Raw genomic sequence first — 18,232 nt, forward strand, 5'->3', positions numbered from 1 at the left:
ATGAAAAATCAGCTTTTGGTGGAGTTCTATAACTATACCTTTCCTTATACCCTCACACACATTGCAAAGCTGTGTACATGATACCTGTACAGCAACACATGGGGAGCCTACAGTATGCAATAATATGCACTCTGTGTACCACCGTGTGGAGTCTACATATACATCATATGTCTCCTAGAAACAATGCTCCACAATATGGCATCATGGAGCATGCCACTTTTTTCTAACTGGTTTGGAACGAATCCATGAAAAATAATCTTTCATACACCTCTGTAAGAAATGCAGTATGTAACCATATATTTCAATGAGTGCTGTATCTGGGCTAATGTACAACATGAATGTTTAATACAGCCTTTTGCAGTAGCCCTATTAGATTATTTTTTTCTGACTCTGGGAAGAGGACTCAGGTAGGCTAATAAAGGCAGAGAGACTAAAAATCTGCTGCATCAGAATAAGGCTTCATTCACACGACCATATTATCGGTCTGTGTCTGATCCACATTTTTTGCAGATTGGGCGCAGACCTATTCATTTCGACATGTACTGTCCATATCCATGTCAGTCCCAATGCATTTAACCATACCCATGGCCAGCTGGATATAAACAGACTGCAAAATGGAGACAGCAAATGCAGAGCGGAATCTTCTTTCTCAGGGGGCAGGGTTTGGGCACTTAATAAAAAATAATTATCTGAAAACCCCTTTATGTGTTACACAAGCATCCAAGTAACTATATATGTGACAATATTTTGTATTCCATTGGATAGCTTACCTAAGAAAGATGCACCCACAATCACAGCATTCCTTCCCATTGCCAGCTTTACCACCCTGTTTGCATCTTCAGGGGTTCGTAATGTGAATACATTATCCAGTTCTTTTCCTTTACAGGTAAGAGTTTTGGGACTGTGGAAAATCAACTTGTTACTGTTGATAAAACATCTATCTTTCCCAGTTTAAAGTCAATGGACACCTTTGGCATGGAAAACAATATTTTTACATACATGTACGTTTGTGATCATCTAAGCATAAAAAAGTTGCGATCTTCATTCAATCATTCATTTTTGATTCTTTAATATAGAGCTTGCCATCTGCTCCTACAGTAGTAGTTCCAGACTTCTATCATTAAGTAATACGTTGTATTTGAGGTATGTGGCTCCAGAATGCTGCTGCCTTCACTAGCTCTCATGATGCTGAGTTTGTAGTTCTCTCCTCTCTCTCTAATGTTGACTATGCCCCCACCACATGCAGAATATGTAGCGGTTTCTTTCCTCCCTCTCTACACAACGTTTCTAAGTTATCTTTTTCCCTCATTCTGTTCTCCTTACCCACTACACAGTCTGTTTGATCTCTGCCATGTACAACTTCTCCCCGTTTTCTACTGCTATGTCTTATCTCTGTGAAGAGAGAGGAGTAGAGTAGACAGATCAGATGATATCATCCCAGAGCTAAAAGCAGACAGGAGCTGTGTTTTTTTGTTTCTACTCCAGAAGCATCAACACAGCCAGCTATTAGTTGTACACACTGTAGAGCAGGGGTTAGCAATCTATTGATTATTACTGACAGGTTGATCACCAACATGGCTTATGTAGATCACGAGCCAAGAGCAACTTTCAACTTTAGTAGAAAACTGCACTGTATCTGGAAAAGGCATGTCCACTGTATAGTAAGTAGACATGATGATGTCAACAGCTTGACTGCTATGCCATGCAGATTGCTCAGGCTACAGTCTGAAAGACGCCTGCAGCCTGCACTATTGTGTTTGATGTGGGAATAGGTAAGTATTTTTACTTTTTTTGGTACAAAGGGTTAGGCACTCTGCTTTGGGCATTATAACTTTTGGGTACTTTGGGAAACTATTAATGTTAGGACACCATGGGGAACTTCTGTTTTGGCACATTTATTTTATGGGACAGTGTTCGTACTATCAATGTTGCCAACACTATAGTTGGCACAATTATTTTGGGGGAAACTGTGGGCTCTTACTGTTGGAGGCACACTTCTAGGCACTTTGAGGGTACTCTGCTACAATTATTTTGTGGGCACTGTGTGGGCATCGTTACTGATTTAGAGCAATATTTGCTGGACAGTTATTGTGGCTGGCATCATGTGGTAACAGTACTGTTAGGGGTACTATCTGTTTTATAGGGTTATTCTTTGGATCTGTAATACTGTTGAGGCACCACTATCTGAGTGACATAACTATTCTTGGGGGCACTGTGTGGGATACTAATTGCTATCAAGTAAATTACTTGTATCTAACTATTCAAGTAGCTGTGCTTGGACTCCTTCCACCTGAATATAAAATAAAACCACCAAGAGTTCGCAGGTCATTGGTTGAAGGGACTCCTATTGGCCAAGGTAATAATTCTTAGACATTGGTGAAGGATAGACCACCCACAATACACGAATGGCAAAGGCTAATGATAAGAGTAACAGATTTTGAATGTATGAAACGTCGTGGCGAGAAATAAATAATGAAAACAGGGATATGGCCGCGAAGAAATGACTAAAATAGAGGTATCACCGGGCTGGAACTGATGATCTACCATCTCTTTAGAAATAATTTATCATATAAGGATCTGGGGGACACACACACACACAAAAAAGAGGGCGTGATGCGCCCCCCGCCCCTTGAGGCAGTCGTACCAGGCCAGGTACAGCGGGGGGGATGGGTGGGCGGTTGGAAGGGGATGGTTTTGTTTTGTTATGGGTGACAGAAAGTTGGCGATAATTTCGAGGCGCTCTTGGTTTTGATATTTGTTGGGCTATATATGCGTGCCTCGACATCATGGGTAATATTGTACAAATGTACCTGTTGTGTCCATTCTCTGTGATCAGATACCTTTTTATATTGTTATGTCGCAAGAAAATCAATAAAGATATTATCAAAAAAAAATAAAAAATTACTTGTATCTGTATTTTTTGCGGCATTATTTACTGTCAGGGGGCAATATGTGCCTGGCACTATTATTGTTAGGGTGACTACAGTTATGTCACCCTTTTCTCTGCAATTCTGCATTTAGAGCACTGGGTAGCACAGCAGTCACAGTATTACGCGTAGCAGTAGGATGACATTGTTAGGGCACTTGGATACAGAGTTTGTGTTGAGATTGTGGGGAGGATGATGGAAAAGTGAGTAACCAAAGTTATCTTGAAGAAGTCTGAAGAGACAAGTTGTGGTTGCAAGAAGCATGTTTGGCAGTCTGGGCTGAATGGAGAAGGTGAAGAAGGTGTCACCTGTGAACCACAGGATAATCAGTTCTATATTTTCCTCTAGGTTCAATAGCGCTGAATTGAATTCCAAACATATCCATGAATGGGTGTATACACAGAAATGATAGGTCCCACTGCAAAATGTAAAATGCCATCCACCCAAATTAATGTCTGTTAATGGGACGTGGTGGGACCTGGCATTGTTTTGTGTCACTTTTATAAGGTTTACTTCACACACACATTTTTGTGGCCTATTTTTGGCCACACCTAGAGCATGCAAAACAACTTTGCACCAAAACGAAAGAAAATGCCCTAAAAACACACATATGGTAGTACGTTAAATGTTCCAATTGACTTTAAGCAAACATCTGGCCTTCGTTATTTGTGAAAGGACACTGAAAAAACACAATAAAAAGTGTCTTTTTTTTCACATATTTAACCTCCATAATAGTGACAGATGTGGTTACACAGTTGATTATAAAACGTATGGTGTTGATCCAAAACATATTTTTCAATGCATTTATGCCATAAAACTGCCATAAATACACTGCTTAATTTCCCCCAGTGAGCTCAATATTCCATTGCAAATGATAAAGCTATGGCTGCCTACAGTCACCACTAGGGGGCTTAATTACATGAATTTAGACTGCCGCAACAGAAGTCGAAATATTGGAAACATAGAAACATAGAATGTGTCGCAGATAAGAACCATTTGGCCGATCTAGTCTGCCCAATATACTGAATACTATGAATAGCCCCTGGCCCTATCTTATATGAAGGATGACCTTATGCCTATCCCATGCATGCTCAAACTCCTTCACTGTATTTGCAGCTACCACTTCTGCAGGAAGGCTATTCCATGCATCCACTACTCTCTCAGTAAAGTAATACTTCCGGATATTACTTTTAAACCTTTGCCCTCTAATTTAAAACTATGTCCTCTTGTAGCAGTTTTTCTTCTTTTAAATATTCTCTCCTCTTTTACCTTGTTGATTCCCCTTTATGTGTTTAAAAATTTCTATCATATCCCCTCTGTCTCGTCTTTCTTCCAAGCTATACATGTTAAGGTCCTTTAATCTTTCCTGGTAAGTTTTATCCTGCAATCCATGTACTAGTTTAGTAGCTCTTCTCTGAACTCTCTCCAAAGTATCATATCCTTCTGGAGATATGGTCTCCAGTACTGAGCACAATACCTCCAATGAGGTCTCACTAGTGCTCTGGTAGAGCGCATGAGCACCTCCCTCTTTCTACGGGTAATGCCTCTCCCTATACACCCAAGCATTCTGCCAGCATTTCCTGCTGCTTTATGACATTGTCTGCCTACCTTTAAGTCTTCTGAAATAATGACCCCTAAATCCCTTTCCTCAGATACTGAGGTTAGGACTGTATCACTGATTTTATATTCTGCTCTTGGGTTTTCACGCCCCAGGTGCATTATCTTGCACTTATCAACATTAAATTTTAGTTGCCATATTTTTGACTATTCCTCTAGTTTTCCTAAATCCTTTTCCATTTGGTGTATCTCTCCAGGAACATCAACCCTGTTACAAATCTTTGCGTAATCAGCAAAAAGAAAGACACACCTTACTATCGAGGCCTTCTGCAATTTCGCTAATAAAGATATTAAACAATATGGGTCCCAGAACAGATCCCTGAGGTACCCCACTGGTAACAAGACCATGGTCTGAATATACTCCATTGACTACACCCTCTGTTGCCTGTCCCTCAGCCACTGCCTAATCCATTCAACAATATGGGAGTCCAAGCACAAAGACTGTAATTTATTGATAGTATTGTGGGACAGTATCAAAAGCCTTACTAAAGTCTAGATAAGCAATGTCTACTGCACCTCTGCCATCATATTATTTAGTTACCCAATCAAAAAAATCAATAAGATTAGTTTTACATGATCTCCCTGAAGTAAACCCATGCTGTCTTTCAATCCATGGGATTTTAGATGTTCCACTATCCTCTCCTTAAGTATGGTTCCATTAATTTCCCCACTATTGATGTCAGGCTTACTGGCCTATAGTTGCCCAATTCTCCCTACTACCTTTCTTGTGAATGGGCACAACATTTTCTCATTTCCAATCTTTTGGGACGACTCCTGTTACCAGTGATTGGTTAAATAAATCTGTTAATGGTTTTGCTAATTCACCGCTTAGCTCTTTTAATAGCTTTGGGTGTATCCCATCAGGCCCCTGTGACTTATTTGTATTAATTTTAGACAGCTGACTTAGAACCTCTTCCTCTGTAAAGACACATGCATCAAAAGATTCATTAGTCTTCCTTCCTAATTGAGGTCCTTTTCCTTCATTTTCCTTTGTAAAAACTGAACAGAAGTATTCATTGAGGCAGTCAGCTAGTTCTTTATCTTCTTCCATATACCTTCCTTCTTTTGTTTTTAATTTGGCAATTCCTTGAATTAGTTTCCTTTTTTCAATTATGTATCTGAAGAATGTCTTATCGCCTTTTTTCACTGACTGAGCTAATTTCTCTTCTGCCTGTGCTTTAGAAGCTCTTATAACTTGCTTGGCCTCTCTCTGCCTAATCTTATAAATTTGCCTGTCATCCTCTTTTTTTTTAAAATAATTACTAAATGCTATCTTTTTGTTTTTAATGATTTTGGCCACTTCTGCTGAGTACCACAGTGGTCTCCTCCTTTTTTTGCTTTACTGACAAGCCTAATGCAATTATCTGTTGCCTTCAATAGTGCCACTTTTAAGTAGTCCTATTTCTCCTGGGCTTCATTGAAACGGTTCCAATCTGATAGGGACTCGTATACCTCTAATCTAATTTTAGAAAAGTCAGTTTTTCTAAAATCTAAAACTTTTGTGATTGAGTGGTGTGACTCAGTCACTGTACTTATAATAAACCACACTGACTGGTGATCACTAGATCCCAAGCTTTCCCCTACAGTAATATCAGATACCAAATTCCCATTTGTGAATACTAAATCTAAAATGGCCTCCTTCCGGGTTGGCTCCTCAACTACTTGCTGTAAAGATAATCCCAGTAGGGAATTTAGAATATCTGTACTCCTGGCAGAACTAGCTATTTTGGTTTTCCAGTTTGACATCAGGAAGATTAAAGTCTTCCATAATGTAACTTCCCCTTCAATGTCATTTTAGCTATTTCCTCAACTAGTTAGTCATCAAATTCTTTGACTTGCTAGATGGTCTATATATCACACCTACATAGTTACCTTATGATTACCAAACAGCAACGTAACCCAAACTGACTCTAAATTGGTCTTGCTAACTTGTATTAAATTATATTTTATGCTATTTGTCACATACAGGGCCACCCCTCCCCCTTTCTTGCCTTCTCTGTCTTCCTATATAGAGAGAACACTGGTATTGTTATATCCCAGTCATTACTCCCATTGAACCATGTCTCAGTAACAGCCACTAAATCTATATTCTCAGATGCCATTATAGACTCAAGTTCATTGATCTTTTTCCCTAAACTGCGAGCATTTGTAACAAGATTCTGAGCTTGTTATTTCTTAACCTATGTGCTACTGGCATCTTCTGGCATTGGTTCCGGGGGGCAGTCGGACTGCTGGGATTATCACTCTTTGCCCCCCTTTCTTAGTTTAAATGTTCCCTAGCAAATATTTTGAACTGTTCACTGAGGACATTCGTTCCCTTGAGAGAAAGATGCAAACCATCTTCTTGTACAGTTCTTTTCCATTCCAACAAGAAGCTCTATAAACATCTATGCAGTTAACTCTTCCTAGTGGTGGCTGCAGGAAATTCAATTTGACTTTGTCAGGAAGCAGTGAAAGCCTCCCTTTCCCCATGGCCCCTGCAGCAGTCGCATGCAAAGGTCCACCACAGCCAGGAACAGTGTCTTTTAAGATCCTACCAATGTCCCTGTTAACTTACACATCATTTCTCCATGGTCCTGTCATAACTCACTACCAGGAGATCTCCACCCCTCATAGGACGCCTACTGCTATTCTAGAGACAGATAATAGTAGTACATTTTAATGAATACTATTTAGACAGTAGCTTAATTTTGAAAAACAATAACAAAAATTTAAAAAATAAGTGTAGCAGCCTTAAGGTGTCCATAGACTTTAATGCTTGACAATACTTTCCAACGACTGTACACAAAATGTATTTCTATGGAAAATTTACCTTAGGTATTTTTTAAAGGAGTAATAAGTAATGCTACTAAGATCACAACCTCTAGTAAGCTGGGATGATAATGTCAATGATAATATATGTCAGGATTCAGCAACCTCCAGAACTCCAGCTGCAGTGATCTACAACTCCCAGCATTCACACCTGCTTGGTTGTTCTCACAACTGCCATAGACCTGAATTGAGCATGATGGGAGTTGTAGTTTCAGAACAGTTGAAGTGTCAGAGGTCATTGACCCCTGCTATATGATGTATAATTTATGATACTATAGTGTGCCTATAAAGAGGAGTAAGCTCCAGGATCCCAAAGAAACATCCATAATAAGGCCTCCCACTTACCATTGCCATACTACAGTATGTCTGCTGCTCCTGTTTCTACACCTTTATGTGTATGATCATCACTTAATTTTAATTTACACAAAGAATAAGGGAATCAGTATATGGGGGAGTATATAATGATCTCACGTGTTTCCAGTAGCATAAGCAGCTTGTTGTATTCCATTCGAAATCCATCCTTGAAAACAACCGTCTTGTTCTTTGTGTCAACATTGACAACCTGAAATAATTCTGTACAATGTTAATTTTAGAGAAATTTGATGTACAAGTTAAATAACAAGGAAGGTTTAATAAACTAAACTGCCACATCAAATAATTACTGTATTTTCCTGCGTAAGACTACTTTTTAACACATGAAAATCTTCTCAAAAGTCGGAGGTCGTCCTTATACGCCGGGTGTCGTCTCATATGCCGGTATAACGGCGTGCTGAAACTTACTTCCTAGCCGGACTGGAGAAGCTGTCCTTCTCCAGCTCAGGGACAGGCGCCCGGCCAGCTGCTCCTGAAGCAGCCCCCTCTCCCTGCGCTCAGTGGTTCTCATGCCGGCATTATCACATTGTGTACTACCGCAAAAGATCGTCTTGGAGACAGGGAGAGCTGGGCAGGCAGGAAGAGCTGACCACCCAATCCAAGCAGGCTTTGTATGCAGTGTGCACAGAAAATACCGGTACATCGTTTGCCGTGATTGGCTGGTTGTTGTATACTGGGTTGGATTGGCGATTCTGAGGGAGGCAGGGGGAAGCAGGAGCATCTGCACTTCAGCCATCTAATGTTGGAACTTTCAATTGGAACTGAATGTTGCAAATGAAAAAGCATTAAAGAGTATGCCAAGGGGTAATTGTGCATTAAGAAGGAGGCCACCCCACATTGGGCCAGAACTCGAAAAACCATGTAGCAACATGGTGAATGAGCATGCGCCAAAACGGTTTATGTAGTGGACCACGAAATAAAATTATGTTTGTTTGCACTACAGTGGGGCCAAATCTAACCCAGATCATCAGCAACAGATTTAAGGCCACTGTATCCTGGTGTACTAGATTTCTTGGAAAGGCATAATATGGTACTCAGGCAAAAGGACGAAATTGGCACACAATTACCTGCAGATCTGATGCAAAAGTAAATAGCGTTGGGAGGGGTTGTCTTATACGGCGAGTATATCCCAAACCTACTTTTTTAACTGGGAAAAGTTGGGGGTCGCTTATACTCCCAGTCGTCTTATCCGCCGAAAATACGGTAACCTACCAAAATATGGGCCCAAATTCCCATAAGACCCATGCCTATGGGTAGTCCTGCTTCAGCAAAACTCTCAGATCTACTGCTGGGCAGGTAACACACAGCTTCCACCATGTGGTTACTTCTGCATAGCTCTGTCACCTAATAGGTAAATTCAGGACTGACTATAAAATGTATTTAAATAAAAATTATTGTATGTTTGGACTAAAAGACGCACTGGACTTTAAGACGCAACTTGGATTGGGAGAAGGAAAATAAGAAAAAAATATTTTCCATCAGACCTCAGAGAGACCCCCCAAATCAGATCCCCATTCTTCATCAGACCTCAGATCAGACCCTCATCAGACCCCTCAATCTTCATAAGACCCCCAAATCAGACCCTCATTCTTCATCAGACCTCAGATCAGACCCCAAAAAATCAGACCTCCTAGCTCTATCAGCCTCAGGGGTCAGCCCCCCACCTCCATCAGCCTTCCATCAGACCCCCCAGCCTCCATCCAGTCCTATATCAGACCCCCCAGCTTCCTTTAGCCTCAGATTAGACCCCCCAGCCCCCATCAGACTTAGATCAGACCCCCAATCAGCCTTAATCAGACCCAGTCAGCCTAAGATCGGACCCCCCAGCTCCCATCAGCCTCAGATCAGCCCCCATTAGATTTAGATCAGACCCCCCAGCCCCAATCAGCCTCCAGATTGGACTCCCCCAGCCCCAATCACCTCAGATCGGGACCCCCCCAGCCCATCAGCCTCAGATCGGACCCCCCACCCCATCAGCCTCAGATCGGACCCCCCAGCCCCCATTAACGCAGATCAGACCCCCAATCAACTCTATCAGCCTCAATCGCACCTACTGACTCACTCAGTCTCAGATCAGACCCCCAGCCCCCATCAGCCTCAGACTGGACCCCCATCAGACCTCATGTCAAAAAAATAAATAAATAAATAAATGAACTTACTTCACTTTCTTCCGATGGCACAGCAGATCCAGGACACGCTGCTCCATTGCTTATTCCAGGGCCCGCTGTGTATTGTGACCTCATGGCGCACAGCATCAAGTCATAATGCGTGTCTACGTGCACTACATCCTGCTGCTGTGTGCGGTCAGGACACCACAGCGGGACCCAGAAGAAGACCAGGAAGGTAGTACAGCCAGAGCAGTGCTGCCCTCACCTCCCCGTGCCTCCCGCATGCTAATGAGCACTTCATAATGCAAGAGGTCATTAGCATTCAGACTATAAGACACCACTGCCACTTTCCCCAAAATAGTCTTATAGTCAAAAAATACGGTATTATTTTATCCAGGAACATACAATAATAGTTATTTAATGGAGACTTTTGAGCAAAAAAAATTATTTTACTAATTGTTAAATAATGCAGATTTCTTACCTGTGTTTCTGTAAGAACTTCAATGTCATACGTATGGAAGAATTCTTTGGATCGAAGCAAAATTTGCTCTGCTTGAGAGTCCATTGACTGGAAGGCAACAAAAGCTAAGTATAACAAGAAGATTATGTAATACCATTGTGTCTTTAAAATTGCATCTAATTAAAAGGGTAATTGTTATCATTTGCCACATACTGCCAAGTTTTGGCGACCTGACTCAACAGTGTATTGAGAGATGGGCTATGTATAAATGGGATATTGAGCAATAAAGAGTACCGTATTTTTGCACAAGGAGACTTTAAAGGGAATGCAACAATTTTTTCTGCCACTTAAAAAAAAAGATAGTCATCCTTTTTTTCTAATCCATTTTATTTTCTGGTTGCATGATTCTTTATTTTAAGTTTGGGAACATGATAGTGGGGCTTCCATCTTGCCTGACTTTTCTAACAGCATTTAGAGATATGCTTTACAGCACCACAATTGTGATTGACACAATGGACTAGGAGGTGATCTCACTGACTTCTATGTCAAAGTTTTCTAGCATGCTCTGTGGACCTGTACAGACTTATAGAGGTCAGGAGAGTAGATAAGCTTGACAATCACCTATTGTGAATGGTTAAATGCTGTGTTATCTTTGTATAGGCGATATCTGTCATTTTAAATCCTTCTGTAAAAATAAGCAGATAACTACAGTAAAGTGATCTGTACAGACCAAGAAATGGCACCTATAATTAGGCTTAGTGGCCAGTATGAAAACTGTAGGATTTCATGTTTTTTGTTAATATAGATATGGATATTGAAAAATAAAAATAACATTGCCCAAACTTCTTTAACCACCTCCCGTCCGCACGTTGACTAGAAACGGTCCGGGAGGGTGGTTCTCTATTTCTGATGGACGTTCCAGAACGTCCGTTCAGAAACTGCAGCTGCATGCTAATCGTGTAGCGGCTGATCGGTTGCCCGCTGTCAGTGACAGCAGGGCAACCCAAGAGAAGGCAGAGACAGTGCCCAGGGTGTCCTGCCTTTTGGATCGCTGCATACACAGCGCTCACTCAGAGAGTGCAGGGAGCTGTGTGAGGTCTTTCAGAGACCTCGATCAGCCCTGCACTGAGGCTGTACAGCGCCTCTGGGGGGTGTTATTTTCTCCTGTAAACTGGGGCTACTATGTCAGCCCCAGTTACAGGAGAAATCAACAATGAAAAAAAAAAAAGAAAAAGTGAAGTAAATGTCCCCCAGAGGTCTTGTATGACCTTAGGCTTCCTTTCACACGTCCGTCGTGGTGTTGCGACCCGCAAATTGCGGATCCGCAACACACCCGCCCGACACCCCTATAGAAATGCCTATTCTTATCCGCAAGCTGCGGAGAAAAATAGAACATGTTCTATCTGTGTGCTGTCCGCATCCATTCCGTCCCCATAGAAAATGAATGGGTCCGCACCCGTTCCGCAAAATTGCGGAACGGATGCGGACCCATTTGCGGACGTGTGAATGGGAGCCTTATGGGGGACAAAAGTGTAAAATAAATTTTTTTTAAAAAAAGTTAAAAAAAATTAAATAAAAAAAAAGGTTTCACATGTAAAAAAAAAAATTAACCAAGTAAGGAAAAAAAATAAAAAAGTTAAAAATAGAAAAAATAAAATAGACCATATTTGGTATGCCACATCCGTGACAGTCGGCTCTATAAATATATCACATAAACACCATTAAAAAAAACTGTCAAAAAAAGCAATTTTTTGTCACCTTAAATCACAAAAATTGCAACACCAAGCGATCAAAAATGTGTATGCCCCCCAAAATAGTACCAAACAGTCACCTCATCCCGCCAAAAATGAGCCCTACATAAGAAAATCTCTCAAAAAATAAAAAAATAATATAGCTCTTAAACATGGAGACACTAAAACATCATTTTTTGGGTTTCTAAAATGCTATTATTGTGTATAACTTAAATAAATAAGATAAAGTTATACATATTAGGTATCGCCACGTCCGTAACAATCTGCTCTATAAAAAACTCATTTGAACGAACCCTCAGGTGAATGCTGTAAAATATAAATAAATAAAAACTGTGCTAAAACCACCAATTTTTTGGTCACCTTGCCCCATAAAGTGTTATAATGAATGATCAAAAAATAAGTATGTACCCAAAAATAGTACTAATAAAACTGGTCACCTTATCCCCTAGTTTCCAAAATGGGAACACTTCTTGGAGTTTCTACTGTAAGCGTGCATCAGGGGGCTTCAAATGGGGACATGGCATCTAAAAATTCTGTGGAGTTCCTTTCTTCTGTGCCCTGCCGTGTGCCCATACAGCAATTTATGACCACATATGGGGTGTTTCTGTAAACCGCAGAAGCTGGGTAATACCGTAAATATTGAGGTTTTGTTTGGGTGTTAACCATCGATGTGTTAAAGAAAAAATTGGATTAAAATTGAAAAAATCTGCCAAAAAAGTAAAATTTTAAATTTTGATCTCCATTTTCCTTTAATTCCTGTGGAACGCCTAAAGGGTTAACAAAAATTGTAAAATCGGTTTTAAGTAACTTGAGGAGTGTAGTTCAGGTCTGAAGCCCCACAAAGTGACTTCAGACCTGAACTGGTCCTCAAAAAGTGAGTTTTGGCAATTTTCTTAAAAATGTGAAGAATTGCTTCTAAACTTCTAAGCCTTCTAACGGCCTAAAAAAAAATAAAATGACATTTCCAAAATGATGCCAACATAAAGTAGACACATGGGGAATGTTAAGTAATAAATATTTTATGAGGTATCACTTTCTGTTTTAAAAGCAGAGAAATTGAAATTTAGAAAATTGCGAATTTTTCAAAATTTTTGGTAAATTTGGGATTTTTTCATAAATAAACGTGAAATATATTGACTCAAATTTATGACTATCATGAAGTACAATGTGTCACGAGAAAACAATCTCTGAATGACTTGGATAAGTAAAGGCGTTCCAAAGTTATTACCACATAAAGTGAGATATGTCAGTTTTGCAAAATTAGGCCTGGTCAGGAAGGGGGCAAATGGCCCAGATGGGAAGTGGTTAAAAATATGCTTAACGTAAAAACCTGATTGAAACAAATAATTTTCTGGTGACACATTCCCTTTAACCTGATTGCTGGACAGCAAGTCTGATAGCAGTATATGATCACTGGGGGCTGAATCGCTGGGACCTCCATCAATCACTAGGTCCCATGCCACCATTCTGGAGGAGTTTGAATGGAGTGATGGTCATGCATGTGCACTGCTGCTCCATTTAATTTGTATGGGACAGACTAGAAATAGACTCAGCAATCTCCACCAGACATTGAACGGAGCAGCACGGTACATAAGTAACCATTGCACCAATCAAACTCCTCTGGAACGGGGGCTTGGGTCCCACCTCTACCCTGTAAATCAAGCATTCAAATACAGTAATGGTACTATTAAACATACAGTGTAAAGTAATCATAGATATCACATGTGATGTTAAATACATACTTGCTTAATTTGACCGATCATATGGTAGAATACTTCTCAGAAGTACACATTACAATCCTGTCGGAAAAGCCTTCTTGTCTCAGTGTTTCTGCACACACTAAACCAGCTGGACTATAGGGGGAAAAAAGCACAATTTTTTGAATTTCCATTGTTCCTATTTTGATCAGTGAATTTTTACGTTTTACTTCTGTAGCTTTTTACCTGCTCCAATTATAGCAAGTTAGTAATGGCTGTACTATAGTTGCTGAGTGCTATACACTTTGCCATAACTTTGGTCCTTCTTTTGACTGTAAAGCCTACAAAAGACAAAGATACACTTAGTTCTGTCTTTAAATATGAAGTGGTTGCATTCGAGAACTGTGTCCCCCCTGCTGGGGAATCCCTGTTATCTCTGGGGAAACTTTGCAGAAAGTGTTACATTTTTCATGTACAGTCGCCCACCAAAGGGGAAAATTGGACAATACATGATGCCCATTTAAAGGGAACCTGTCATCAACTTTATGCTGACCTCACAGAGGGCAGCACAAATAAGGCCTCTTTCACACGGGGCGTTGCGGAAAAATGTGCGGGTGCGTTGCGGGAACACCCGCGATTTTTTCCGCGCGAGTGCAAAACATTGTAATGTGTTTTGCACTCGCGTGAGAAAAATCGCGCGTGTTTGGTACCCAAACCCAAACTTCTTCACAGAAGTTCGGGCTTGGGATCGGTGTTCTGTAAATAGTATTATTTTCCCCTATACCAGGTTATAAGGGAAAAATAATAGCATTCTGAAATACAGAATGCTAAGTAAAACAGGGCTGGAGGGGGTTAAAAAAAAAAAAAAAAAATCATTTAACTCACCTTAATCCACTTTGCTCGCGATGCCGGGCATCTCCGTCTGACTCTTTTACTGTATAGGACCTGTGGAGGAGCATTAACTATAGTTTAAGGACCTGGGATGACGTCACTCTGGTCATCACAAGGTACGTCACATGATCTTTTACCATGGTTGAATCACCATGGTAAAAGATCATGTGACGTACCATGTGATGACCGGAGTGACGTCATCCCCAGGTCCTTAAACTATAGTTAATGCTCTCCACAGGTCCTTATACAGTAAAAGAGTCAGACGGAGATGCCCGCATCGCGAGCAAGGTTGATTAAGGGTGAGTTAAATAATTTTTTATTTTTTTTAACCCCCTCCAGCCCTGTTTTACTTAGCATTCTGTATTCAGAATGCTATTATTTTCCCTTATAACCATGTATAAGGGAAAATAATAAGGTTCGGGTCTCCATCCCGATCGTCTCCTCCTAGCAACCGTGGCGTGAAAAATCGCATCCGCATCCGCACTTGCTTTGCGGATGCTTGCGATTTCACGCAACCCCATTCATTTCTATGGGGCCTGCGTTACGTGAAAAACGCACAAAGAGGAGCATGCTGCGATTTTCACGCAACGCAAAAAGTGATTGCGTGAAAATCACCGCTCGGTGAGCCCACCCCATAGAAATTAATGGGTCAGTATTCAGTGCGGGTGCAATGCGTTCACCTCCCGCATCGCATCCGCGCGGAATACTCGCTCGTGTGAAAGGGGCCAAAGTGACAGAAATGCTGATGTCAGCGGTGGTGTCACTCATGAGCTAAAAGTAAGTGGTTGCTGAGAACCAGCATCATAATCATTTGCAGCCCAGCCTTGAGAAGAGTCATGGTTATTATAAACTCCTGCTCTCTCTCACCCATCTGCTGATGATTGGCAGTTCTCCTCCTAGAGAGAAAGGGAGAAAACTAGTAGAAGCCTGTCCAGTCATCAGCAGGTGGGGCAGGAGAGCAGGAATTCAGGAATAACCAGGACTCTTCTCAGGTGGCCGTGACTCTGTCCAGGCCCAGTCTGCAATGATTGTGATGTTGGTTCTCGGCAACCACTTACTTTTAACTTATAAATGACAGACCGCTGAAATGACCTCACCTGTCTATTCTTTATGCTGCCATTAGTATGGGCAGCATAAAGTTGATGACAGGTTCCCTTTAAGGTCTCATGCACACGGCCATAGTTTCTGTCTGCATCCAATTAGTATTTTTGGGGATCGGATGCGGACCAATTAATTTCAAAGGTGCAAAAAAATAGAACATGTCCTATTCTACTCCGTTTTGCAGACAAGGATAAGACATTTCTACAGAAGTTAAAAAATAAATGCTGGCATGTACTCGGCTGGGAAATGTGTTTTGCGGATTCGCGATTTGTGGACAGCAAAACTGACGTGGTCAGTTTTGACTGGGATTTCTGTGTAATGCAGGATAGGACAGGTCAAGATAATCTTTATATCTTCCACTCTAGCCTAAAGAGATTACACTTCTCGCCAACCAGAACATATATGAGCATCACAATTGGTCAAAGTCCATGGCAATTATTATTAAAGGGATTCTGTCACCAGGTTTCACCCCCTCCAGATAAAAATATGGTTATGTTCAGGGAGCTTTCACGATTCCTAATGTGGTCTTATAAATGTAATCTGAAGGCTCATTTTGCTAAAAAAAAAACGCTATTACTAACCTGTCATTCAACAAAATAAGGTGCCCAAGGGGATGTAAATGGATCCAAGCTGCCACCCGCACCCGCCGTCGTTGGTGCCCAGCTCCGCCTTTCCCGACCTCAGCGCCGCCTCATAATCCTGTGTGACGCCTCCGGCTCTCCCTCCCTCCCCCCTCCTTCTGCTCTAACATCTCGCGCGTGCGCACAGGGCTCTGCCTGATGCGCCCATGCGGACTTCTCCGTTCGGCTTCATAGAGCGAAGTGCGCATGCGCCGGCACTTCGCTCAACCTCTCGATGACCTGCACACTGGCAGAGCCCTGTGCGCACGCGCGAGATGTTAGAGCAGAAAGAGGGGGGAGGGAGGGAGAGCCGGAGGCGTCACACAGGATTATGAGGCAGCGCTGAGGTCGGGAAAGGCGGAGCTGGGCACGAAGGACGGCGGGTGCGGGCGGCAGTTTGGATCCATTTACATCCCCTTGGGCACCTTATTTTGTTGAATGACAGGTTAGTAATAGCGTTTTTTTAGCAAAATGAGCCTACAGATTACATTTATAAGACCACATTAGGAATCGTGAAAGCTCCCTGAACATAACCATATTTTTATCTGAAGGGGGTGAAACCTGGTGACAGAATCCCTTTAAGCAGTACATTTAAATCATGCAAATCATAATATTGTAAGCAGATTACTTGCCTGTTTACTTGCACGAATATATACTCTTTCCTTCTCTATCTTAACCTGCAATCCACATGAATAAAACAAGAAAATAAAAAATAAATATCAACAAATATCTTGTATCCAACAATTATTGGAGGATACATTCCTACAATCATTGTGTGTCACCATGTCATTTTACGGCTGCAGAAATATTTTACCATAATCGGCAGATGTTTTGGAGGGAAAAAGCCAGACTTGTTTACCACCAAAACCAGACAGACTGAATGTCTGATTGTAGCTATTTTATGTCTGGAAACTTGTTTTTGGAAAAACTGCTGTGTCATTGCCATTGAGTACCATTGAAGAGCTAATGTAAGTCTATGCCAGATGAGAGTGGTAACTTTGTAATTGTTTGTGCTGAGTTTCTCCACTACACTCCTCCCACTAGAAGGTTCCAGTCTAGCTAGAAATGGTATATAAGGAGAGCAGTCAGAGCCCCTAGTGTTCTACAGTTAGAGACCAATACTTGGAGGGGGAGACTAAGGCCAGTCTTCATGAGTGACCAGAAGAAGACGTTGAGATGGGGACACTCAGCCACAGACCATGGGTAATCAGCCCTGTGACCAAAGAGCCACCCAGACTACTGAGCCACAGACCGTGGGTCTCAAGCCTTTGGCCAGGGTACCATCCTTCTGAGGGAGAGAGGGACAGCTAGCTCAGGCCTTTCCACAGCATCAAACCCTTCTTCTGCCATGGAGGAGACTGGAGAAGCCAGCCCTATGCCTCGCCTGTATTGTCTTGCACCTGAATTCCTCTAGTAAAGAAGCGCCCTGGTTTACTGCAGACCCTGACTCTATGGACGTATTTCGCAATGCGGTGCACCACGCCTTACCATCCGTTCCGGAGAGCAGGAACACATGGTGACACCTCAATGGTGTTTGAGGGACATAGCATAGCGTTGGGGCCGCCCCAAACCTGCCCACTGCATTAGCATCAATGCAGCCTGGCAGGACATGGTAAACCCAGCATACTTTGTGCTGTAATATTTCACAGGCCTTGCTTCACCTGCCACACTGTTCTCTTTGCCCCTACACCTCCCCTCTCCATGTAAGCTAGGAGGCACAAGCCTCAGAGAGACATTATAGAGCAAAGCATGCTGTTTTGGTTAGAAAATCCAGTAGGACGCTGATGAAGACAGTAAGTTCTGCTAGGATGCAGTGATGCTGAAAACAGTGGAAGGAAAGTGCTGACATGAAAAACTGGTATATGAGGGAAAATATG

General features: G+C 41.7%; 1 protein-coding gene across 1 annotated transcript in view; it reads right to left on the reverse strand.

Annotated features, from left to right (window-relative positions):
* Nucleotides 1-18,232, reverse strand: part of LOC120990756 (apoptosis-inducing factor 3-like) — a 101,316-nt gene that overhangs the window by 74,491 nt on the left and 8,593 nt on the right. Inside the window, 7 exon segments of the mRNA XM_040419658.1 lie at nucleotides 771-901; nucleotides 7,131-7,145; nucleotides 7,841-7,917; nucleotides 10,317-10,403; nucleotides 13,785-13,894; nucleotides 13,983-14,084; nucleotides 16,984-17,032. Of these exon segments, the coding sequence (XP_040275592.1) occupies nucleotides 771-901; nucleotides 7,131-7,145; nucleotides 7,841-7,917; nucleotides 10,317-10,403; nucleotides 13,785-13,894; nucleotides 13,983-14,084; nucleotides 16,984-17,032 (571 nt within the window).

This window comes from Bufo bufo, chromosome 2, assembly GCF_905171765.1.
Source record: "Bufo bufo chromosome 2, aBufBuf1.1, whole genome shotgun sequence".
Classification (NCBI taxonomy): domain Eukaryota; kingdom Metazoa; phylum Chordata; class Amphibia; order Anura; family Bufonidae; genus Bufo; species Bufo bufo.